Consider the following 26,029-nt stretch of genomic DNA (forward strand, 5'->3'; position numbering starts at 1 on the left):
GCCCTGACCATCGGCTTTTCGAAATCCGTCGCACCCCAACTCTTACACAACCTCACGGTCTCGACGCACCCCTCCCACGCCGCGCGCTCCATAACGGCGTCAAAGTCTGCGGCTCCCCACCTCGCTAAGGTGGCGGCTTGATCCTCCACGGTGAGATTTGTAAGACTTCCAGCACTTTGCATATCCATTTTGTTATTACATCCACGTCTTTAAACCACTTTTTTCGAATTTTTTTAGACGTGTTAATTCACATCTACTCCGAACTGACAGTTTTCTGGAAATCCTGATTTCTCTGGAAATCAGGAAACATCATACCACACCAGGCGTACCCAGGACTGTGGCCACTTCTCTCGCTTTCCTACTGATGGTCAACTCGGAGACGCCCGTTCTTTCGGAGAATTTTTTAAGCGTAATATCGACCCCCTTTAGCCGTACCCAGTAATAGGTTAAAGCGACCGCAAAGGATTGTGGGCGAGCGCGATTCAACTCAGACGAGCGGTTCTTAGATCTGTAGTAGAGCTGGACCACCTCTCCCTTCTGTGTGGGGGACGCCGAGAATCTATCCATCACATCGTGAATGTGATCCACGACGGTGGGAGACGTTCCGTGTAGTAAGTAATCTTTAGGCATGTTAACACTAAAGATTTTTAGACCCTTAAGACAACTCTTCCTGCTCAATCCAAAAGTCTCCATTAAGGTTTTCGGTGTCTGACACTTACCGGACATCTTGTAGGCGTAGTAAATACACGCAAAGACGATCGCCTTCCGTGGGTCGCCGCGAAAAATCTGGCCTTTCGTCACCTGAGTGTATATCTCGTTAGCTTTGGCTACAATTACCCCACTAAAACCCATGTTCTCCACATCCTTGTCAATGTTTCTATCCTCAGACCTACGTACCTGGACCCGACTTGGATTCGAAGACCGTTTGCCGTCGGAATGTCCGTAAAAACCCCATTCTCTTTCGTGCGCGATCACGCGCTGCATCTGTTCCCCGCACTCTAAGCAACTAGTGACCCCGTCTTCTGTGACCAGGTCGTCATGATTGCAAAGGGTGTTACTACTATCCTCGTCTCCCAAGGAGGCTCTACTAGTCTCGTATTTGGTGAGGGCTCGGTCAAACAGTGCAAACTCCGGCATGAGGGTGGGGACGTTAATCCTGGGTACCGGCCCGTCGGGGATATTATATGGTGGTGGTGACCGGTCTTCGGCCGTACGTTCAACCGTTTGTTCCCCCATTTTATTGAACTGTTCACGTCTTTAAGCCACTTTTCAAAGGCTTTTTAGATGTGAAGTCAAGATGCTAGCCTCTCGAGCTGCCTCTAGGCGTGTTGTGTGTGGTCGCTAAGACTTCCGAAGGGGTCCGCGTGAGGGCGGTGCGGTCTAAAGTCTCCACACCTCATTCGTGGACTAGTATCTTACCCATCTTTTTTCGCCATACCGTGGCATGGAGACTAACATTGCTAGAACACCAAGGACAATTGTCGCCGCTCCGGCCACAAACCCAACGGGGTCGAAGCTTCCGTATTCTGAGTCTTCATAGTAATCAGCGTTACAACAGCAGTGTTCAGGCCCCGCATCCGCAGTGTTACTCACATTCACCTCCGGCACCGAACAACCGCCGGCGGTAGCCGCACCATCTCTAATCTTAACCTCCGTCTTTAATGTCATTTTATCTAGGACCCCATACGTCTTTAGACCAGAATAGCCTCCCCGAGCTCCCCCTAGGTGCGACACGTGACAAAATGATCGACAGGTTTTTGACAAAATGATCGACAGGTGGGCGTGGCTATCACGTGACAAAGTGATTGACAGGTTTTTGACAAAATGATTGACAGGTGGGCGTGGTCGTCACGTGACAAAATGATTGACAGGTTTTTGACAAAATGATCGACAGGTGGGCGTGGTCGTCACGTGACAAAGTGATTGACAGGTGGGCTTGGTCGTGCAAGAGATCTCTGGCAAACTCGCGCATGCGCAGGTCGCGAGGCTTGGCGGAGGTGTGCGGAGACTTTTGCGCCACTTTTGGAATGAAATTTGGGGAGATCAAAAAGTTGCGCCAGCTGCGCCAAAATCCTACTACTATTCTTCACAAATTTTTAGTTTGATAATCTATTTTCCATCTTTTATGTCTGGCAAAATCTATTTGAATAGAGTGTTAATAACAAAACAAGATACCATTATTTCGAACGGAAGGCTTTCCATACTTTAATAGCTTCCTTTGACCAAGATACACCTGCTAGGTAAAATCATTTTTTTAAATTTTTAGACAAATGGAATAAAACGATGAGAAATGACGAACGTTAGTATTTTGTGCAATTGATGGTCATTTTCAAAAGTGTTTTCCGAATGGTGTGAACATAAATATTCTTCTTTACAAGTGCGTGTGTTTGCTCCCATTTTCATTATGGTTGAAATTTACGAAAAATTCATAAGCAATGAGGGACACATTTATTGGAGCAGGATATTGCACCCTTGGCAAGCCGACAAGTCCAGAAAACCCTTTAAATCATTTCCCTACATTAATAAGAAATAGAAATAGAACAGAGTATAACTTTGGGATTCTTTGGTGCCGTCTGCTATTTCGAAATAGGACTCTAGTGAAATTATTAAACCCCCCGTACTCAACCAATCACAGTACGCTATTCTTCTATTGTGTCTATGACAGATTCAATACATGTAAATTGCGTTTGGCCCGATGTTCGCCAACACTATTCAACAATTGTTTACTTAAAAGTTTTCGACGAAAGATGTAGTATTTTTAAGGCGCTTGTCCTAAAATCCAGGATGCCAGAGAGAGAGAATCTTCCTCTTGAGCTTTGGAGGGTTGTTTTGTCGTATTTAAGCGTAGTCGATTTGTGCCGCTGTTCGCAAGTTTGTCTCGAATGGCGCGAATTGGTGCGAAGTTTGGATAGTACTCGGTGGAGAGAGCTTTTCTTAGGCACTAAGAAATGGAGGCATCCCAACTGGCCGACTAGTACAAAGAAAGATCCCTCATCTTGGAAAGAGACGTATAAGATACATCATTTAACCTCAAAGCAGTGGATAAATCGAAGTATTGAAGTAAGGTGTTCTCCGTTCTTTGGTACGTTTCGAAGACGACAAGAGAGGCGAGTATTCCACGTTGGAAAAGGGAAAGAATACGTGACGATACGTTCGGCGATTGCCGTGGCTTCTCCTTACGACAGAATTCTAGTACATTCTGGTGTCTACGACGAGCAACATTTCTTTGTGCTAAAATTCCCCATCGAAATTATTGGCGCTGGTGAGCTAGGGGATGTTATGATTCAAATGGCCATCGAACAACAGTCTTCCTCCGGGCGAATAGCTAACGTTGTGGTTCAGCCAGGGACCGGGTTACTAGCTCAAAACTCCCCTGTTATAATCAAGGTAAGTGTTTAAATAAAACCACAGAAATATAAGTAATAGAAAATTCCTTCTGTTATCCATTGCGAAGCAAATTAAGTAAAGAAAGTTTATTTCTGGACACCATCACCCGAGAACCCATTCTAGTGCTAATGTGTAAATGATAGCCAACTGCCTTGAGAATAAAAATGTTTTCAATACTGTAATAGGGCTTTGGAGTTTCATACTAATAAAATAATATTATCAAAAGCCTCTTGTAATTTGATGTCGCTAAGGCAAGGTCATAGTTTTCATGCGAAGAAAAATAATGATAATAAAAAATATTGACTAACAAATTTAGTCATTTTTTCCCTAAAGCAATTACCGGCGTTATTATTTCCTTTCGTTTCTTCTTATGTAATATACGGGATGGCAAATAGCAGATGAAAGACGACGCTTTGGTCGCGAAGGAAGCTTTCTGAATAATGTAAAGATTATTTTAATTGACTGTCCTTAAAAATGGTCACGGTTTTATAATCCTGACCATGGAAAATTAAATTGGATTTTCCTCGAAAAATTCATTTATTTTATATAGTTATACAATATTGTGTGGGAGAGGAAGTGATTGGACGATTTCTTATTTGTTTCCCGATTAGGTCTGGTTTTTGTCTGAGTATATTTACTCCTGTTCGATCATTTATCGAAAATAGTGTCAAAATGTTTGACATTTTGTAAGACGGATGTTAGAAAGGTTGACAAACTCTCCAAAAAATTAAAATCCTACTTTGTGATTGTCAGAATATTTCCTCTGGGTACTTTATCTTCATGGCTATAGTGTTGACGATTATATTCCTGCGGTGACAATCTCGCACTCAGAAAGCACAATATTGCCACAAGTTTTATATTGTGCAATTAATTTATTTGGTGCATAAATTTCTTATTTTTGAGCATGTGCTTATCCCATTGAGCTCTGTGTGGAATCCACAAAATCAAGGATAATCAAAACGTTTATCTTTTGATCTCCTGGCAATGTTTTCAAAAATAGCTAGAAATAAAATAAAATTCAAAATAGCTTTTCTTGAGTAGCAAAAACAAACATAGAATTTTAATTTAGGCACATTTGATAAGTGAATACTTTGTTGGCATCTGGATTTGCAGTTTTGAGTTGAGATAAAAATAGCAATGTAAAGACAGAAATAGCAATCTTTTACATATGTTAAAAAGTTCATGTTATGACAATAGCTGTGCCTGCTACCCGGGGAGTCATTTATCTTACCTATAGGACTTTGCTGAATAAATACTACTCTTCTTTTAGTCCAATAAAAAAGCAATCAAATGAAGGTTTTTAATAATTGTTTATGTACAATGGATATGTACAAGAGAATATTGGGGGTGTAGGTTCTGGGAACTTTAAAAGGAAATTAAAATATAAAAGATATAAATTAAAATAGTAAAAACCTAAGCAAAGCAACAACAAAGCAACACAGAAGCATAGCATTATAAATGAAAAGAATAACTAACCCACAAAATTGTGAATCCCCAAGTTCCCTTGTAAATAGTTTTTATATAATGTTAAATCGTAAGATTTTTGGCTATTTCTTGTTGCAGTATCTACATGCATACCTTGCGGGGCTATTTATGTATAAATTTCTAGCTATTTCTTGTACCTCTCTGTGCACCCCTCCCCACCCCCACAGGAAAAGTTAAGAATTTTGATATGCCAAACTATTTCTTGGTGATCCTTCAGAAACAAAACAAAAATAGTTGTCTGAGGGTCAAGGAAAGGCACACATAGCAATGCCAAGCTAACCAACTATGTGCTTTTCCATCATACGAGTAGATCAGATATTACAGGTCCGGAAGACATTTGTAGCCGATTAGATTATGTGAGAATTTTAAAAATCTGTTAGGGCATGGGTGTCCTTAAAGACATCTTGGGTTATTGTCATATCTGAAAATTATCTTAATCAGACAAGGGTTACTGGATATGATGGGGCAAAAAGAGACATTAGAGAATGAATATGTAAAGTATTTTATTACCTACATGCACATAACCAGCAGAACTGGACACTCATTAGCATATCCTAGCTCACAGGTGCACTACAGGATATACTGTATATTATCAGGGAATTTTGGGAATTATTTGGTATATTTTTATTGTCATTTAAAGTAATTGGACAAAAATTAGGTTCATCCCTGGCTTAAGTCGGGCAAACCCCTGGATATGTATTTTATTTGAACAAGCCTCTGAGCCAAATTGGGGAGGGGGGGGGGGGGGGGTCATTTCTAGGCCTAAAGCTCCTTCCCCTGGGAGTAGTGGATCTAGGGGGAGGGTTTAGGGGGTTTAAACCCCCCCTTTGTTGGGCTGCCAGAAATCCATATGTAACAACACCAAAATACCCCCCTTGTCCCTGAGCAACCCCCCCCCCCCCCCCCTTCAGACAAAAGCTAGATCCACCTCTGCCTGGAATAGGCCTGAGCTGGTGCCATTAATAATTACTGAAACCTGTCACCAAAATAATAACACTGGTCCGGCCACTAAATTACCTGTAGTGGTACGTTGGTGTTGCATAGGAAAGGAAAAAAGCTGGGCTGACTTTACCCACAATTACAGCCATAGGCTGAATTAATCTGGATTTACATTACACAGGGTATTATCCAGACTGTTTTATAAGGTGCACTGTGCTGCCGCGCAGTTTACATGGGTGAGAGAGTGTTAGTATGTTAATGCCCCTTTTGGTTATGCGGCCAAGACTCTGCCTTCTTCAGTGGTTCTTTAAACGTCCCACAATAACATGTTGGTTAGCTAGGTTTGAGCATTGTGGGTCCGGACCCTTCCCCCCCTCCCCTTTCCCCCCTCTGGGCAGGCGCATGATAAGATCATCGATGTTATGGCGAAACAGTTAATCTATAGACTAACAAACCGTCGAGAGAACGTCGCTAAGAATTTATTGCCGACATATTTTCCATAGTTCTCTAGAGACACAAAATGTTGATCGATGTACAGAGATTATCCTTGTGTTCATGTTCTGCCGCATGAATGGTTATCAAAAGACGGCATTGTATCAAAAACAACTCGCGAGTGGGCCGGAAACTGTGAAGGAGGGATTGATATAAAGTGAACTTTATAAGGGGCATTATGAAGTAAACTTTTTAAGGGGCTTTACGTACCCACTTTATATATTGGAAACTCATTAAGATTTCAGCATAGCCCACGGGTAGCTTTTAACAAACTCAAAGCGCAGTAAACTAGATACACAACTGATGACTTATCGCTTCGAGTTAATTTCTTTTAGATGTCTCAGTGGAATTAGAGTTTTCACATGTATTTTCTCGACTGTCACTGTGTTAATGCGTTTGTAAGTGCTGTTAACTGATTCGTTCAGTGGCACATGTTTAGGATCGAAGCTTTCCCATAACAACCTAGAAGGACTTGGAAGGACTATAATAGCTTTTGACTGGGGTTAGCAAAGCGTAAAACCCTGTCAGAACAACCCCGACATTGTTGCCAAAAACTAAGAGAATTTCTGGTACAGTAATGTTGCCGTTGTTTTAACACCATGTTGAGAGGTGTTGTAAAGTGGTTGTCAAACATTTACTTTATATCTCTCAGTAGAGTGGTTTTAACAATTCTGGCCTATGTGAGGATTTTGACACATTTAAAGGCTAATCTCAGTCTGGGGCTATCTTAGCCCCGGTCCTTATGCCGGGAAATTCCGTTCACTAATCAGGGATACCAACTGCTAAATGATAAGTATTAATGCGAGCAGGTAATGTATTGTACCACAGTATATCACTTTTTTATGTGGGTACACCTTCCCTGATAGAGCGCGCGCCTGATCCTAAACAACGGGTTGGAACTTTTTTATCCTTCACTGTGGCGTCAGATGGTTAGACGAGACTGCCTGCCTATAAAAGCCTATTAAAATGGCAGACTAGCAAAACCTTCTAAGTTCCCCAAGTGAATGCGCGCGGAAACCAATAGTGATGATGCGTGATGGCTTTTGACTTAATAATTTCCAAATTCGCAGAATAATGCCAAATTTTGGAATAATCAAAACCCCAGCGGCATCCAAAGAAGATAACATTAGCCAAACCAGAGAGCTATTTTAATGATACTTTTCCGCTGCTTGACTAGACTCAAATATGGAATATATTTGAACGAACCAAACATCTGTCAGACAATGTAGGCGTTTATCCTAAAGAAAGCAATTCACCCTGACTGACAAACGATAAGATCTCAAGTCTTCACAAAGAGACTATTTCACGGGGACTTGTGTTGATAGCGGCCATAATTCGTAGGTTTAATATGGTGCGGATTAGAGTGAGTTTTCTCGTCTGACTAATTAAGGATTTGGATTTGTAAAATAAGAAAAAAAGTTATTCTAAGCGGATTGACCTTTTACCCTTTTTGTAAAATGCTCTAATAAAATTCCATTCGTTAAAGAGGCTAAATCAGCATAACCATGATGCAATGCTGTCGCTTATCTATTGAGATATTCTCTATCCGATCATCATCATCTCACACCGTCATCAACATTCTTAACTATTATTATCATCGTCATCCTCACCTTCATCCAATAACCTTTATAATTAAGTCCTGTGTTTATCCTAGGTGGCGACGGGTCACCTCCAAGTCGATAACTGCATACTTGAGCAAGGCCACGTACAAGTAACCCACCCTGCCTCGGTCACCTTTCGCTACTGCAGCTTTGTCAACTCCTTTATGATCTTCAGATCGGTGGTGTTCAGTAGGGTGGAGAACTGCGAGTTTAAGACAGACGACACATCAGCCATCGTCATAGAGGGGTATCCCCCTATAACTAGACAACGCCCCTTGTCCCGTCCAGCTGAGGCATGGATGATGAAAAACGGGGTAGACAACATCGGATTGGAGGATTTGTATGACTTGTCAATCACGCGGCCGAATCAAACCAATAAGAAAAGACTCTCGCGACTGTCAAAAGACGTGACTCCGCCCCCTTACAGCAAAAAAGAGATAATCAAACCAAGGATCTCTGTCAAGGATGGCGACTTCCAGTCAAAGGTTACCATAGCAACAAGCGATCGGACCAATCAGAGCTGTGGAGCGGCGCCGGCTGGGCAGGAGAAATATGAACTAGATGTGTCGAGCCGGGATGTTGTACGCTCCATACACGGTTGCATTGTAAGGAATAATCTATTCAATTCCGGCAAAGGGGCTGTGTTGGTACGCAGGCGTGGTCACGCCTGGATCGAGGGGAACGAGATACACGGCCTTGTTCATGGCATTCGGTGTCTAACTGGCGCCAAAATCGTGGTCTTGAACAATCGAATTCACAACTGCGAGACATCGGCGCTGTTTTTTCGCGAGCGCTCAGTGGGTCTGGTGGCAGGGAATCATATATTTTCGAATAAAGAAGCCGGCATCGATATACGGAGCTGTTCTGATCCCATCATTCAACACAATCACATCCACAGTGGAAAACGGTCAGGCGTCGTGGTGCTAGACCGCGGCCGCGGACTGGTTCGAGACAATGATATCTACGATAATAACGAGGCGGGCGTGTATATCCTCTACCGCGGGAACCCTGTGGTCAGGTGAGTCGTTTTATTCTAGGGCGCTGAGAGGCTCTTAGGTGCGGGCCATTAGATGTTTGAGGCGATGGGCAAATACGAACAAATTGGAGGGCAGCTTTCAAAGAGAAAAAAATATATAATAGACCGTTTTCACGATGTTGCGCGCGCATCCAAAATTCCACAGACCGGCGGGCCACAGCTGATCTAAAACGAAGTGTAGATTACAGAAGCTGTAGAAAACACTGCTAGAATGGTTCTTTCCCGGAGTCAAATTCCCCTTCCGCATTTTCTAAAGCTGAGGTCCGAAAAGCCGCACTAAATTACCTTCTTATCTGCAAAACCGCGAACCGCATGTCTCTCGCGGGAATGGATTGTAGGGGATAGCATGTCTCTCGCGGGAATGGAGTGTAGGGGATAGAGAGTGTTTTAACCCAGCAGGAGGATAGAAGGCAGCGTGTGAAAGGTTATTAACTTTGCATGCCGCATACGCATCATCAACCATTTGTTTGATGATATCTCCCGCCTGCCGGGTTAATCGGCTTTAAATTGACATTTTGGCAAACTGTGGGGTCAAAAGAGGATTTTCAGATATGGTTCCTGCTGTGATTCAAAGCCTGCGTTAAAAACTTTAGCATCGATGAAAAGCCACTCACAAGTGACAATACTACAGAAAAGACGGGCAGTGCTACTGTCAATCTCTATGACAGGCAGTGCTACTGTCAATCTCTATGACAGGCAGTGCTACTGTCAATCTCTATGACAGCCAGTGCTAGTGTCAATCTCTATGACAGGCAGTGCTACTGTCAATCTCTATGACAGGCAGTGCTAGTGTCAATCTCTATGATAGGCAGTGCTACTGTCAATCTCTATGATAGGCAGTGCTACTGTCAATCTCTATGACAGGCAGTGCTAGTGTCAATCTCTATGATAGGCAGTGCTACTGTCAATCTCTATGACAGGCAGTGCTACTGTCAATCTCTATGATAGGCAGTGCTACTGTCAATCTCTATGACAGACAGTGCTACTGTCAATCTCTATGACAGGCAGTGCTAGTGTCAATCTCTATGACAGGCAGTGCTACTGTCAATCTCTATGACAGGCAGTGCTACTGTCAATCTCTATGACAGGCAGTGCTACTGTCAATCTCTATGACAGGCAGTGCTAGTGTCAATCTCTATGACAGGCAGTGCTACTGTCAATCTCTATGATAGGCAGTGCTACTGTCAATCTCTATGACAGGCAGTGCTACTGTCAATCTCTATGACAGGCAGTGCTAGTGTCAATCTCTATGACGGGCAATGCTAGTGTCAATCTCTATGACAGGCAGTGCTACTGTCAATCTCTATGACAGGCAGTGCTACTGTCAATCTCTATGACAGGCAGTGCTACTGTCAATCTCTATGATAGGCAGTGCTACTGTCAATCTCTATGATAGGCAGTGCTAGTGTCAATCTCTATGATAGGCAGTGCTAGTGTCAATCTCTATGACAGGCAGTGCTACTGTCAATCTCTATGACAGGCAGTGCTACTGTCAATCTCTATGACAGGCAGTGCTACTGTCAATCTCTATGACAGGCAGTGCTACTGTCAATCTCTATGACAGGCAGTGCTACTGTCAATCTCTATGACAGGCAGTGCTAGTGTCAATCTCTATGACAGGCAGTGCTACTGTCAATCTCTATGATAGGCAGTGCTACTGTCAATCTCTATGACAGGCAGTGCTACTGTCAATCTCTATGACAGGCAGTGCTACTGTCAATCTCTATGACAGGCAGTGCTACTGTCAATCTCTATGACAGGCAGTGCTACTGTCAATCTCTATGATAGGCAGTGCTACTGTCAATCTCTATGACAGGCAGTGCTAGTGTCAATCTCTATGATAGGCAGTGCTACTGTCAATCTCTATGACAGGCAGTGCTACTGTCAATCTCTATGACAGGCAGTGCTACTGTCAATCTCTATGACAGGCAGTGCTACTGTCAATCTCTATGATAGGCAGTGCTACTGTCAATCTCTATGACAGGCAGTGCTACTGTCAATCTCTATGATGGGCAGTGCTACTGTCAATCTCTATGACAGGCAGTGCTAGTGTCAATCTCTATGACAGGCAGTGCTACTGTCAATCTCTATGACAGGCAGTGCTACTGTCAATCTCTATGATAGACAGTGCTACTGTCAATCTCTATGACAGGCAGTGCTACTGTCAATCTCTATGACAGGCAGTGCTACTGTCAATCTCTATGACAGGCAGTGCTACTGTCAATCTCTATGACAGGCAGTGCTACTGTCAATCTCTATGACAGGCAGTGCTACTGTCAATCTCTATGATAGACAGTGCTACTGTCAATCTCTATGACAGGCAGTGCTAGTGTCAATCTCTATGACAGGCAGTGCTACTGTCAATCTCTATGACAGGCAGTGCTAGTGTCAATCTCTATGACAGGCAGTGCTACTGTCAATCTCTATGACAGGCAGTGCTAGTGTCAATCTCTATGATAGGCAGTGCTACTGTCAATCTCTATGATAGGCAGTGCTACTGTCAATCTCTATGATAGGCAGTGCTACTGTCAATCTCTATGATAGGCAGTGCTACTGTCAATCTCTATGACAGGCAGTGCTACTGTCAATCTCTATGACAGGCAGTGCTAGTGTCAATCTCTATGATAGGCAGTGCTACTGTCAATCTCTATGACAGGCAGTGCTACTGTCAATCTCTATGACAGGCAGTGCTACTGTCAATCTCTATGACAGGCAGTGCTACTGTCAATCTCTATGACAGGCAGTGCTACTGTCAATCTCTATGACAGGCAGTGCTAGTGTCAATCTCTATGACAGGCAGTGCTACTGTCAATCTCTATGATAGGCAGTGCTACTGTCAATCTCTATGACAGGCAGTGCTACTGTCAATCTCTATGATAGGCAGTGCTACTGTCAATCTCTATGATAGGCAGTGCTACTGTCAATCTCTATGATAGGCAGTGCTACTGTCAATCTCTATGATAGGCAGTGCTACTGTCAATCTCTATGACAGGCAGTGCTACTGTCAATCTCTATGACAGGCAGTGCTACTGTCAATCTCTATGACAGGCAGTGCTACTGTCAATCTCTATGATAGGCAGTGCTACTGTCAATCTCTATGACAGGCAGTGCTAGTGTCAATCTCTATGATAGGCAGTGCTACTGTCAATCTCTATGACAGGCAGTGCTACTGTCAATCTCTATGACAGGCAGTGCTACTGTCAATCTCTATGACAGGCAGTGCTACTGTCAATCTCTATGATAGGCAGTGCTAGTGTCAATCTCTATGATAGGCAGTGCTACTGTCAATCTCTATGACAGGCAGTGCTACTGTCAATCTCTATGACAGGCAGTGCTACTGTCAATCTCTATGACAGGCAGTGCTACTGTCAATCTCTATGATAGGCAGTGCTACTGTCAATCTCTATGATAGGCAGTGCTAGTGTCAATCTCTATGATAGGCAGTGCTACTGTCAATCTCTATGACAGGCAGTGCTAGTGTCAATCTCTATGACAGGCAGTGCTACTGTCAATCTCTATGACAGGCAGTGCTACCGTCAATCTCTATGACAGGCAGTGCTACTGTCAATCTCTATGACAGGCAGTGCTACTGTCAATCTCTATGACAGGCAGTGCTACTGTCAATCTCTATGATAGGCAGTGCTACTGTCAATCTCTATGACAGGCAGTGCTACTGTCAATCTCTATGACAGGCAGTGCTACTGTCAATCTCTATGACAGGCAGTGCTAGTGTCAATCTCTATGACAGGCAGTGCTACTGTCAATCTCTATGATAGGCAGTGCTACTGTCAATCTCTATGACAGGCAGTGCTACTGTCAATCTCTATGACAGGCAGTGCTACTGTCAATCTCTATGACAGGCAGTGCTACTGTCAATCTCTATGACAGGCAGTGCTACTGTCAATCTCTATGATAGGCAGTGCTACTGTCAATCTCTATGATAGGCAGTGCTAGTGTCAATCTCTATGACAGGCAGTGCTAGTGTCAATCTCTATGACAGGCAGTGCTACTGTCAATCTCTATGATAGGCAGTGCTACTGTCAATCTCTATGATAGGCAGTGCTAGTGTCAATCTCTATGATAGGCAGTGCTAGTGTCAATCTCTATGACAGGCAGTGCTACTGTCAATCTCTATGACAGGCAGTGCTACTGTCAATCTCTATGACAGGCAGTGCTACTGTCAATCTCTATGACAGGCAGTGCTACTGTCAATCTCTATGATAGGCAGTGCTACTGTCAATCTCTATGATAGGCAGTGCTAGTGTCAATCTCTATGACAGGCAGTGCTAGTGTCAATCTCTATGACAGGCAGTGCTACTGTCAATCTCTATGATAGGCAGTGCTACTGTCAATCTCTATGATAGGCAGTGCTAGTGTCAATCTCTATGATAGGCAGTGCTAGTGTCAATCTCTATGACAGGCAGTGCTACTGTCAATCTCTATGACAGGCAGTGCTACTGTCAATCTCTATGACAGGCAGTGCTACTGTCAATCTCTATGACAGGCAGTGCTAGTGTCAATCTCTATGACAGGCAGTGCTACTGTCAATCTCTATGACAGGCAGTGCTACTGTCAATCTCTATGATAGGCAGTGCTACTGTCAATCTCTATGACAGGCAGTGCTACTGTCAATCTCTATGACAGGCAGTGCTAGTGTCAATCTCTATGACAGGCAGTGCTACTGTCAATCTCTATGACAGGCAGTGCTACTGTCAATCTCTATGACAGGCAGTGCTAGTGTCAATCTCTATGACAGGCAGTGCTACTGTCAATCTCTATGACAGGCAGTGCTACTGTCAATCTCTATGACAGGCAGTGCTACTGTCAATCTCTATGATAGGCAGTGCTAGTGTCAATCTCTATGACAGGCAGTGCTACTGTCAATCTCTATGACAGGCAGTGCTACTGTCAATCTCTATGACAGGCAGTGCTACTGTCAATCTCTATGACAGGCAGTGCTACTGTCAATCTCTATGACAGGCAGTGCTACTGTCAATCTCTATGACAGGCAGTGCTACTGTCAATCTCAATGACAGGCAGTGCTACTGTCAATCTCTATGACAGGCAGTGCTACTGTCAATCTCTATGACAGGCAGTGCTACTGTCAATCTCTATGATAGGCAGTGCTACTGTCAATCTCTATGACAGGCAGTGCTAGTGTCAATCTCTATGACAGGCAGTGCTACTGTCAATCTCTATGATGGGCAGTGCTACTGTCAATCTCTATGACAGGCAGTGCTACTGTCAATCTCTATGACAGGCAGTGCTACTGTCAATCTCTATGACAGGCAGTGCTAGTGTCAATCTCTATGACAGGCAGTGCTACTGTCAATCTCTATGACAGGCAGTGCTACTGTCAATCTCTATGATAGGCAGTGCTAGTGTCAATCTCTATGACAGACAGTGCTAGTGTCAATCTCTATGACAGGCAGTGCTACTGTCAATCTCTATGACAGGCAGTGCTACTGTCAATCTCTATGACAGGCAGTGCTACTGTCAATCTCTATGACAGGCAGTGCTACTGTCAATCTCTATGACAGGCAGTGCTACTGTCAATCTCTTTGACAGGCAGTACTACTGTCAATCTCTATGACAGGCAGTGCTAGTGTCAATCTCTATGACAGGCAGTGCTACCGTCAATCTCTATGACAGGCAGTGCTAGTGTCAATCTCTATGACAGGCAGTGCTACTGTCAATCTCTATGATAGGCAGTGCTAGTGTCAATCTCTATGACAGGCAGTGCTACTGTCAATCTCTATGACAGGCAGTGCTACTGTCAATCTCTATGATAGGCAGTGCTAGTGTCAATCTCTATGACAGGCAGTGCTACTGTCAATCTCTATGATAGGCAGTGCTAGTGTCAATCTCTATGACAGGCAGTGCTACTGTCAATCTCTATGACAGGCAGTGCTACTGTCAATCTCTATGATAGGCAGTGCTAGTGTCAATCTCTATGACAGGCAGTGCTACTGTCAATCTCTATGATAGGCAGTGCTACTGTCAATCTCTATGACAGGCAGTGCTACTGTCAATCTCTATGACAGGCAGTGCTACTGTCAATCTCTATGACAGGCAGTGCTACTGTCAATCTCTATGACAGGCAGTGCTACTGTCAATCTCTATGACAGGCAGTGCTACTGTCAATCTCTATGATAGGCAGTGCTACTGTCAATCTCTATGACAGGCAGTGCTACTGTCAATCTCTATGACAGGCAGTGCTACTGTCAATCTCTATGACAGGCAGTGCTACTGTCAATCTCTATGACAGGCAGTGCTACTGTCAATCTCTATGATAGGCAGTGCTACTGTCAATCTCTATGACAGGCAGTGCTACTGTCAATCTCTATGATAGGCAGTGCTACTGTCAATCTCTATGACAGGCAGTGCTACTGTCAATCTCTATGACAGGCAGTGCTACTGTCAATCTCTATGATAGGCAGTGCTACTGTCAATCTCTATGACAGGCAGTGCTAGTGTCAATCTCTATGACAGGCAGTGCTACTGTCAATCTCTATGATAGGCAGTGCTACTGTCAATCTCTATGACAGGCAGTGCTACTGTCAATCTCTATGACAGGCAGTGCTACTGTCAATCTCTATGACAGGCAGTGCTACTGTCAATCTCTATGACAGGCAGTGCTACTGTCAATCTCTATGACAGGCAGTGCTACTGTCAATCTCTATGACAGGCAGTGCTACTGTCAATCTCAATGACAGGCAGTGCTACTGTCAATCTCTATGACAGGCAGTGCTAGTGTCAATCTCTATGACAGGCAGTGCTACTGTCAATCTCTATGATAGGCAGTGCTAGTGTCAATCTCTATGATAGGCAGTGCTACTGTCAATCTCTATGATAGGCAGTGCTACTGTCAATCTCTATGACAGGCAGTGCTACTGTCAATCTCTATGATAGGCAGTGCTACTGTCAATCTCTATGACAGGCAGTGCTAGTGTCAATCTCTATGACAGGCAGTGCTACTGTCAATCTCTATGACAGGCAGTGCTAGTGTCAATCTCTATGACGGGCAGTGCTACTGTCAATCTCTATGACAGGCAGTGCTAGTGTCAATCTCTATGACGGGCAGTGCTACTGTCAATCTCTATGATAGGCAGTGCTAGTGTCAATCTCTATGACAGGCAGTGCTACTGTCAATCTCTATGACAGGCAGTGCTAGTGTCAATCTCTATGACAGGCAGTGCTAGTGTCAATCTCTATGACAGGCAGTGCTACTGTCAATCTCTATGACAGGCAGTGCTACTGTCAATCTCTATGACAGGCAGTGCTAGTGTCAATCTCTATGACAGGCAGTGCTACTGTCAATCTCTATGACAGGCAGTGCTACTGTCAATCTCTATGACAGGCAGTGCTACTGTCAATCTCTATGATAGGCAGTGCTAGTGTCAATCTCTATGACAGGCAGTGCTACTGTCAATCTCTATGACAGGCAGTGCTACTGTCAATCTCTATGACAGGCAGTGCTACTGTCAATCTCTATGACAGGCAGTGCTACTGTCAATCTCTATGACAGGCAGTGCTACTGTCAATCTCTATGACAGGCAGTGCTAGTGTCAATCTCTATGACAGGCAGTGCTACTGTCAATCTCTATGACAGGCAGTGCTACTGTCAATCTCCATGATAGGCAGTGCTACTGTCAATCTCTATGATAGGCAGTGCTACTGTCAATCTCTATGATAGGCAGTGCTACTGTCAATCTCTATGACAGGCAGTGCTACTGTCAATCTCTATGATAGGCAGTGCTACTGTCAATCTCTATGATAGGCAGTGCTACTGTCAATCTCTATGATAGGCAGTGCTAGTGTCAATCTCTATGACAGGCAGTGCTACTGTCAATCTCTATGACAGGCAGTGCTACTGTCAATCTCTATGACAGGCAGTGCTACTGTCAATCTCTATGACAGGCAGTGCTACTGTCAATCTCTATGACAGGCAGTGCTAGTGTCAATCTCTATGACAGGCAGTGCTACTGTCAATCTCTATGACAGGCAGTGCTACTGTCAATCTCCATGATAGGCAGTGCTACTGTCAATCTCTATGACAGGCAGTGCTACTGTCAATCTCTATGATAGGCAGTGCTACTGTCAATCTCCATGATAGGCAGTGCTACTGTCAATCTCTATGACAGGCAGTGCTAGTGTCAATCTCTATGACAGGCAGTGCTACTGTCAATCTCTATGACAGGCAGTGCTACTGTCAATCTCCATGATAGGCAGTGCTACTGTCAATCTCTATGATAGGCAGTGCTACTGTCAATCTCTATGATAGGCAGTGCTACTGTCAATCTCTATGACAGGCAGTGCTACTGTCAATCTCTATGATAGGCAGTGCTACTGTCAATCTCTATGATAGGCAGTGCTACTGTCAATCTCTGTGATAGGCAGTGCTAGTGTCAATCTCTATGACAGGCAGTGCTACTGTCAATCTCTATGACAGGCAGTGCTACTGTCAATCTCTATGACAGGCAGTGCTACTGCCAATCTCGGCGCCAGGGCCCGCGGTCTTTGTTCCTGTGCCGCTGACACATAGGTTCTGTGGGCTCTAGGAAGGAGATTGTGTTTGTATGCTCGCGCATGGTTTTTCAATTGCGCTTGCTCAAATCTCAGATTTCGCATTTTTTTCGCAATAAGGCGCGATTAGATATCATGTGACATTTCTGGTTGGCAAATTCGGACCAAAATAATAACAGAAATGACTGCGCCCGTCAAACCAGGGAATGACAAAAAAAGTAAAATCTTCAAATGAAACTAAACCCTTTTTGAAAAAAAAATATGGTTGTTTTCGGAAGCGCTGAATAAGTTGCTTTTTGTTGCTGTTATTTTGCCGCTAAAAGCCTGAGCGCGCGCTAGTTTGCCACCCAACAGTCACGCGATCTGTTAGCGCGAGTCCCCTTTTCCATTAATCATAATGTTTTTGCCCCCAATATTTCACTGTTGAGCTTGGATACTGGCTATCGATCAACAATGCCACCCAATGCTCTTGATATCCAGTACTCTTGGTTTGATAAATGACATTTTCTCGCTATTCTCACAGGCATAACCGCATCTGGTCCGGGCGCGCGGCCGGGATCGCCATTACCGAGGATGGGCGGGGCCATATATCCCATAATGACATCTGCGGAATGGAGTGGGGCGGAGTAGATATTCGCAACGGCGGGAACCCTGTGGTGTCCAATAACTGGATCCGGGAGGGGCATGCCGATGGGATTGTCATAGGAGAAGGCGGAAAGGGAATTGTTATGGACAACGACATCAGAGGTAAGACTGAAGACGGATAACTTTGATCTTCCTATAAACTATAGAACTGACTTCGAGTTCCTGTGAAAATTTTTAGCAATTTAAACCCGGATAACTCACACTCCCCACTAAATCAAACAATTTTTCATTTGCTGCGAGTGTTCGAGCAATTCCAAGTTGAACAATACAAAAGGAGTGGTTGGTCGAATAGAGTAATTGTATTAGTTAGGAGAAATTCAAAGTTAATCACTTAAAGGAAGCCAATCACGCCGCCGTTTTATGTCCCGCTCAATGTCACACAAATGATCCAGGCAAGTAATCAAAATATTTTGAATCAAATATCGTCAAAAACATATCAGACTTTATTTGCAGATTGTTGTTTTGAAGTTTTCTTGCAAATAAACCGTTGTATTTTTAATGATAAGCAAAAACAAAGGAGTAGTTGATCGACATTCTTTAATCTGAAGGTGACTCTTCTCTACCCACAGGAAACAGCGGTTGCGGGGTCTGGGTACTAACTATTGCCAAGCCTGTTATCTATGGTAACCGAATCGGCGAGAGTGGGGACAGCGGTATCGCATTTGTTAGTAACAGTGATCTTCACCATGACAACCAGCAGCTCACCTCACCTGTCGTCCAATTGGACCAGGATCAGGTTCGTCACGCCCAATTTTCACCGACACCTAACTAATTATCAATTCGTAAAAGCTTAAAATATTATGTATGTTCGTTGCAGGAAATTCTATCCATTGGTAGATCGTGCTCGTTATCGATTTCGCCTCAATTTTTTTTTTCACCGAACACCTCTTTTTTAGCTTTACCTTTAGTTTACTGTGCTGAAGTAGCCAGTATGTAAAGGCAACAACATATAAAGATAAAAACCCTGGAAAAAAACATTTGTTATTTTGATGGCTTTTGCTAGGCTAACAATCGTTGGAATCTATCTTAGGAGCAGCTGTTGCAACCGCTGTTCTACGATGAGGACATGTCGTCCTCGTCTAACTTTGAAGACCTTGATCATGACCTGGAGTTCAACGGTAGGCTAACACCCAGACGTCACTGCGTGTCACGTAACGACATAATGTTAACATATCACGTCATAATCATCTTAATCAGGCTATGTCACGCCTCCTCGTGTCAATCATATCACGTCACATAATATCTCGTACTTTAACACCACTACATGTCACGTCACATAGTATCCCGTACTTTAACACCACTACATGTCACGTCACATAATATCCCGTACTTTAACACCACTACATGTCACGTCACATAATATCTCGTACTTTAACACCACTACATGTCACGTCACATAATATCCCGTACTTTAACACCACTACATGTCACGTCACATAGTATCCCGTACTTTAACACCACTACATGTCACGTCACATAATATCCCGTACTTTAACACCACTACATGTCACGTCACATAGTATCCCGTACTTTAACACCACTACATGTCACGTCACATAATATCCCGTATTTTAACACCACTACATGTCACGTCACATAATATCCCGTACTTTAACACCACTACATGTCACGTCACATAGTATCCCGTACTTTAACACCACTACATGTCACGTCACATAATATCCCGTATTTTAACACCACTACATGTCACGTCACATAGTATCCCGTACTTTAACACCACTACATGTCACGTCACATAGTATCCCGTACTTTAACACCACTACATGTCACGTCACATAGTATCCCGTACTTTAACACCACTACATGTCACGTCACATAGTATCCCGTACTTTAACACCACTACATGTCACGTCACATAATATCCCGTATTTTAACACCACTACATGTCACGTCACATAATATCCCGTACTTTAACACCACTACATGTCACGTCACATAGTATCCCGTACTTTAACACCACTACATGTCACGTCACATAATATCCCGTACTTTAACACCACTACATGTCACGTCACATAGTATCCCGTACTTTAACACCACTACATGTCACGTCACATAGTATCCCGTACTTTAACACCACTACATGTCACGTCACATAGTATCCCGTACTTTAACACCACTACATGTCACGTCACATAGTATCCCGTACTTTAACACCACTACATGTCACGTCACATAGTATCCCGTACTTTAACACCACTACATGTCACGTCACATAGTATCCCGTACTTTAACACCACTACATGTCACGTCACATATTATCCCGTACTTTAACACCACTACATGTCACGTCACATAGTATCCCGTACTTTAACACCACTACATGTCACGTCACATAATATCCCGTACTTTAACACCACTACATGTCACGTCACATAGTATCCCGTACTTTAACACCACTACATGTCACGTCACATAATATCCCGTACTTTAACACCACTACATGTCACGTCACATAGTATCCCGTACTTTAACACCACTACATGTCACGTCACATAGTATCCCGTACTTTAACACCACTACATGTCACGTCACATAATATCCCGTACTTTAACACCACTACATGTCACGTCACATAATATCCCGTACTTTAACACCACTACATGTCACGTCACATAGTATCCCGTACTTTAACACCACTAGATGTCACGTCACATAGTATCCCGTACTTTAACACCACTACATGTCACGTCACATAGTATCCCGTACTTTAACACCACTACATGTCACGTCACATAATATCCCGTACTTTAACACCACTACATGTCACGTCACATAGTATCCCGTACTTTAACACCACTACATGTCACTCCCGTCATGTGGCTTGATACCTTTGTCACGAACCCCATGCCAAACGGTGCACCAAGACATGCAATAGTACAAGTCACGCAATATGCTAAGTTACGTTATAGCATCTAGTCACGCAATTATGAGTCACGCAAATTGTTACAAGTAAAACAATAGTATCAAGTCACGCAATAGTAAATCACGGAAATTGTTACAAGTCAAAAAATTGTATAAGTCACGCAATAGTACCAGGTCAAACAATAGTATCAAGTCACGCAATAATACCAAGTCACGCAATAAAGCCAATTAAAGCAATAAATACTAGTTCACTTAACCTTTTTTCATGTTCATTCCAGGCCCTCGTCCCGATAAAAACACCGCATCCGCCGTCAACAACATTGTGTTCGACAACGCAGGCCACGGCATCCACTTTTGTGGAAACGAAAGCCTTCTCATCCGAGCTAACAGTATCCATAGCAACAAGGCCTGCGGTATCTGCATTTCCAAGCCAGCGGACATCACCATTCAAGACAACAGCGTCTGTCGAAACGACAGCCATGGCATCTGCATCGAGCTTGGCTCAAGAGCTAGTATCCACGGCAACGGTGTCTATGGCAACAAGAAGTGTGGAATGTGCGTATCTGGGAAGGGGACAATCAGAGAGAATGACGTCATGTCAAACGGTCTCCACGCTATCCAGATATTCGGTCCAGGGGATCCCTATGTTACGCACAACCGTTTAGAGTCTGGGCACCACAACGGGGTGTGCATTATGGAAAATGCCCGCGGATTTGTGGAAATGAACGAGATTTTTGAGAGTCGATCACGAGCCACTTTCCAACACAGCGAAAGCACGACAAACGTAGCTACCAACACGACCACTTCTCTAAAACTCCCCGAGGACATCGAATTCTGCATTTATAACCAAGAAACGGAACTTCACAACTTCACCGCGTATGGGCTAGACCCAGACTTTCCTCCGCCACGCCCGTACGAGACGGCCAAGGACATCAAATCACCTAAGATACCAGCGTCCCGGGTGTCAATGACGTCACCAGCTGGCACGAACATCGTGTCACATTTCGGGTCATGTCACGGGAGGACGCGCTTCTGTGTGATCTCATAGAATAAGAGCGTGATGTATTCTGGGTAGCCCTGTGTGATCTCATAGCATCATTTATAGAGGACTTGCGCTAAGGAATCACGTGACCTTTTGGGTGGAAAATTCAAGCCACAATAAACACAGAAATGACTGCGCCCGTCACACCAGGGAACGATAAAAAATCCCTTGAAATGAAAATAAACCATTTATGAAAAAACCTTTCTGGCGTAATTCGTAAGCGCTTAATAAGTTGCTTTTTGTTGCCGTCATTCTGCCGCTAAAAGACTGAGCGCGCGCTAGTTTGCCACCCAAAAAGTCACGTGATCTCTTAGCGCAAGCCCCCTTTCTGTTGGTGTTTGCTCTCCTAATAGACTGCTCTCAAAGCATTTAAAATCTCATAGCTCAATGCTTAAATTTTGTTATCGTTGCTATCTGCGCAATTATATCTCATGCTAAAACAAAGCGAGGGACTCCTTTGCTCACACCACAGGGATTCAACCCACAGAAAACTCGTCGCTTTGGTGTTAAAACACCCTAAACAAATGGGACGATCGAGTTTCCCAATCCTGGGGGATATTGTGAAATATATATAATGCTAGATTTAGAAATTTATGAATTTGTGAATAACATTTAAAGCTGTAGGTAGATAGATATTTATTTAGATGCCAAAATGGCATTTCTATCGAATCTCTTGACGAGAGGATGGAGACTAAATATTAAAACATACAAAGCACTGTGTTGTCATTTATATATCTAATGTAATCTAAAAAAAAGTCAGTGCAATCGGCGAATGGCAAATGACAGTTCCTCTACCGAGAGGTGTTATGGGTGGTAATTATTAGCAAGCATAGAGTGGTTTTCATTTGCGAAACAAAGTGTGATTTCTCAAAGGGTGATAATCAGTAAAACACAAAAGAGAACCATAGAATCAGATCGAAATTAAGTGTAATACGCTAAAGTGTAGTTCACGGGTTAATGAAAATCCCTCTAAAGGCTATAAATGAAGTCTGTGATGCTAGAGCCATGTCATTGTTGGCCTTAAATGGATTCTTGTAGATTGATCCATACTCCCATAAATTCGGTTGAAATTCAATGAGACCTGTCGGTCACAGAACTGCCATTTGCTAAGCATCATTTGACGTTTGCAAACAATTTTATTGCAATAGGTCTATGTTGACCCTCTTGAACACGTCTAATATATGCAAAACAGACCCGTAGACCTAGGGGGGAGGGGTGCTGGTTATGTTTTAAAATGTGTGCATATCTGGTGTAAATGCACCGCTAGGGAGAGTAGGGTTTGTTCAATGTTCAATCATTCGCCTTATCTTAGGTAGATGGTGCTCTGTGGGTTGGGTACGTTTGGGGGAGGAGCGCCCCCATTTGATACGTCATTCGTCTTTCCACACGAGTCATGGACTGGAAAACACTCAGCAGTATTGCCCACAAAGTTATAAACATAACCCAGGTCCCATAGCCCAACTCCACAAGGGCTGTGTATTTGGAGGATTTTCGGCACCACGTCAGGGCATCTATCTTCCACGGTCTTGAGAACACTGCAAGTGATTTTTCCACTTGACCAGATCACCTGTATCAGGAAGACAGGCGATCCAGTGCGCCAGGTTTGACTTCACCATGAACTCCCCCCAGATTCGCTTCCACAGCGCAAACTCCATAGCGGCAAAGGAAGTTTCATTCAGGGGGGTCACCGTGCTGACGACTGCGTTCGTCTGAATTGGCCAATTAGGAATAGGAGACATGGCATTAGTAGCTCGGATGAACTTGGCGAAGTTGGTGAACTTGTAGCTGTACACTTGGGCCCAGCCTCCACCGTCCATGGTCATGTCACAGTATACGCGCATGGCATTTGGCGGGTTTACGCTGAGCCAGTAGTTTCCCGAGGAAGCGTTTGGGTTCAGCATTTTCACTTGAAGACAGGACGCCATGGCTTGATTCTTAGAAGTTCCAGCTGTAATAAGATAGAAAATAGCGAGATATTTTAACAAAAAATCCAGGAACTACCGTACATGTTTCTTCAATTTTAGAATTAGGTATTTCCCAGTATTGATATTATCTGCAAACATATGAAACATTTTTTTGAAACCAGTGAAAATAAACAAATGCTCCCCTCCGAAATTCTAAAAAAAATTGAGCGGGCAGACGGGCGGGCGGCTTTTTATTTTGTTTCTTTATGTCGGTGAGGACCTGTATTTGCAGTCTCCCCAAGAGATAGTAGAAGTTTTGGGCGTGATTCTGAGGTGAGATATTCAGTGTTAATGAAGAAACACAACTCGCAAGTCATATATTACCGAAACTAAAGTTTTTAGTTCTTCTGCAATGTTTTCCAAATCAGTAGCACAAGATTTTTCTTGTTTTATAGGCTTTTGGTTAAAAATAACAAATAACATACATTTTGAAGAGGCCCCAAATAAAGACGCGGGCGTGGACGGGAAACTTTACAAAAGTTTTTTTTTTACTTGGCCTAATTCCAAGAATGCCATATTGCGTCTTGAAATGGTCAAGGATTCCAAAGAAGAACTGGCCAACCTATGAACTCCCGGCCCTGGAATGAATAGTTCATAGAGGGGCTTTAAAAAAATCATGAATAAACAATGTGCGTAATCTGTAGACAGATGACCAGGAAAAGAATAATATACCAGAATGAAGTGTGCTTTGGGGTTTTAATCAGGTCTTAAGGCCTCGGACAAAATGCCGTTCTTGTCATGTGCCGTCTTGCAAATGCATACAATGACTGAGCAAAGTCGATGTGTTGTGTTTATTTGCTTGCATTGGGCAGATGACTGAGCAAACTCGATGTTTTGTGTTTATTTGCTTGCATTGGGCAGATGACTGAGCAAAGTCGATGTGTTGTGTTTATTTGCTTGCATTGGGCAGATGACTGAGCAAAGTCGATGTTTTGTGTTTATTTGCTTGCATTGGGCAGATGACTGAGCAAAGTCGATGTTTTGTGTTTATTTGCTTGCATTGGGCAGATGACTGAGCAAAGTCGATGTTTTGTGTTTATTTGCTTGCATTGGGCAGATGACTGAGCAAAGTCGATGTTTTGTGTTTATTTGCTTGCATTGGGCAGATGACTGAGCAAAGTCGATGTTTTGTGTTTATTTGCTTGCATTGGGCAGATGACTGAGCAAAGTCGATGTGTTGTGTTTATTTGCTTGCATTGGGCAGATGACTGAGCAAAGTCGATGTTTTGTGTTTATTTGCTTGCATTGGCAGTTGACACAGTTATTATTTGCACTTTCTTGGATATTAACAGTTTAAAAATCTAGAAAAAATGTACAAAAAACTGTCCGCTATCATGATTCTCTCCTAGATATTACTATAATAGAAATTTTGCAATTTGTAAAACATAAATCTATTTATTATACGTTGTCAGCGCAAATGACAAATGGCAATTGCCAAATGGCCAGTTACTATCCAAAATTACCAAGGGACTCCTCATATTTCACCTAAAGCAGGAAAATGTGAATAACTCATGCGATTAGTTTACTTACTCATTACTCTTAGGGGTAAAAATACCTGCAAGCCGCGATTTGTCTTACAACTACCATTTGCCATTCGTCATTTGCACCGATAACGTTCAATGAAATAGGTGTATATCCCACAAGTCAAAAGAGTCAGTGCAATATTTTTTCATATTTTTCTTTGTTTGTGATTTTCTTTCTTGACTTAAAAAAAGACAAACATAAATTGAGCCATGCGTTCCCATCTTATGTAATCAGTCTTCGTTAAAAAACTATGGCACACAATAAAATGAATAATACCAGCACCGTCTTATTAGTATTTTATGTATGCCATAATTGCATCTTGCCATTGAAAAAAGGATTATGAATTTTTCCAACCTTCGAACTTAATAATTCTTTAAAAAAAAGTCGGGAACCGAAAGAAAAAAGGAAAAAGAAAAGAAAAAAAAACGGGTGACCTAGTAAAAAAATGAAAAACATGGAGATATTTAAGGAGAATACCTTCGATATGTCTACGAAAATCGGC

General features: G+C 43.1%; 2 protein-coding genes across 2 annotated transcripts; one reads left to right on the forward strand and one right to left on the reverse strand.

The window, feature by feature from the left end:
- Positions 1-309: 309 nt before the first annotated feature.
- Positions 310-1,236, reverse strand: LOC125573766 (transcription initiation factor IIB-like). The gene has a single exon (XM_048734529.1). It carries the CDS (start codon positions 1,234-1,236, stop codon positions 310-312), a length of 927 nt encoding a protein of 308 aa, XP_048590486.1.
- Positions 1,237-2,661: 1,425 nt separating this feature from the next.
- On the forward strand, positions 2,662-22,754 carry LOC5500628 (F-box only protein 10). The gene is made up of 6 exons (XM_048734421.1): positions 2,662-3,387; positions 7,958-8,922; positions 17,990-18,213; positions 18,681-18,847; positions 19,142-19,229; positions 21,276-22,754. The coding sequence occupies exons 1-6, from the start codon at positions 2,785-2,787 to the stop codon at positions 22,043-22,045; spliced, it is 2,817 nt and encodes a 938-aa protein (XP_048590378.1). The 5' UTR covers positions 2,662-2,784; the 3' UTR covers positions 22,046-22,754.
- Positions 22,755-26,029: the final 3,275 nt, after the last annotated feature.

This window comes from Nematostella vectensis, chromosome 11 (genome assembly GCF_932526225.1).
Source record: "Nematostella vectensis chromosome 11, jaNemVect1.1, whole genome shotgun sequence".
Taxonomy (NCBI): domain Eukaryota; kingdom Metazoa; phylum Cnidaria; class Anthozoa; order Actiniaria; family Edwardsiidae; genus Nematostella; species Nematostella vectensis.

What these genes read in the sequence shown, in the direction of transcription:
- LOC5500628 (XM_048734421.1), top strand. Translation starts at nt 2,785, where the DNA reads ATGCCAGAGAGAGAGAATCTTCCTCTTGAGCTTTGGAGGGTTGTTTTG. An exon ending in ACTCCCCTGTTATAATCAAG is followed by an intron (nt 3,388 to 7,957) that starts GTAAGTGTTTAA and finishes TGTTTATCCTAG; the next exon opens with GTGGCGACGGGTCACCTCCA. An exon ending in TCATGACCTGGAGTTCAACG is followed by an intron (nt 19,230 to 21,275) that starts GTAGGCTAACAC and finishes TGTTCATTCCAG; the next exon opens with GCCCTCGTCCCGATAAAAAC.
- LOC125573766 (XM_048734529.1), bottom strand. Translation starts at nt 1,236, where the DNA reads ATGGGGGAACAAACGGTTGAACGTACGGCCGAAGACCGGTCACCACCA.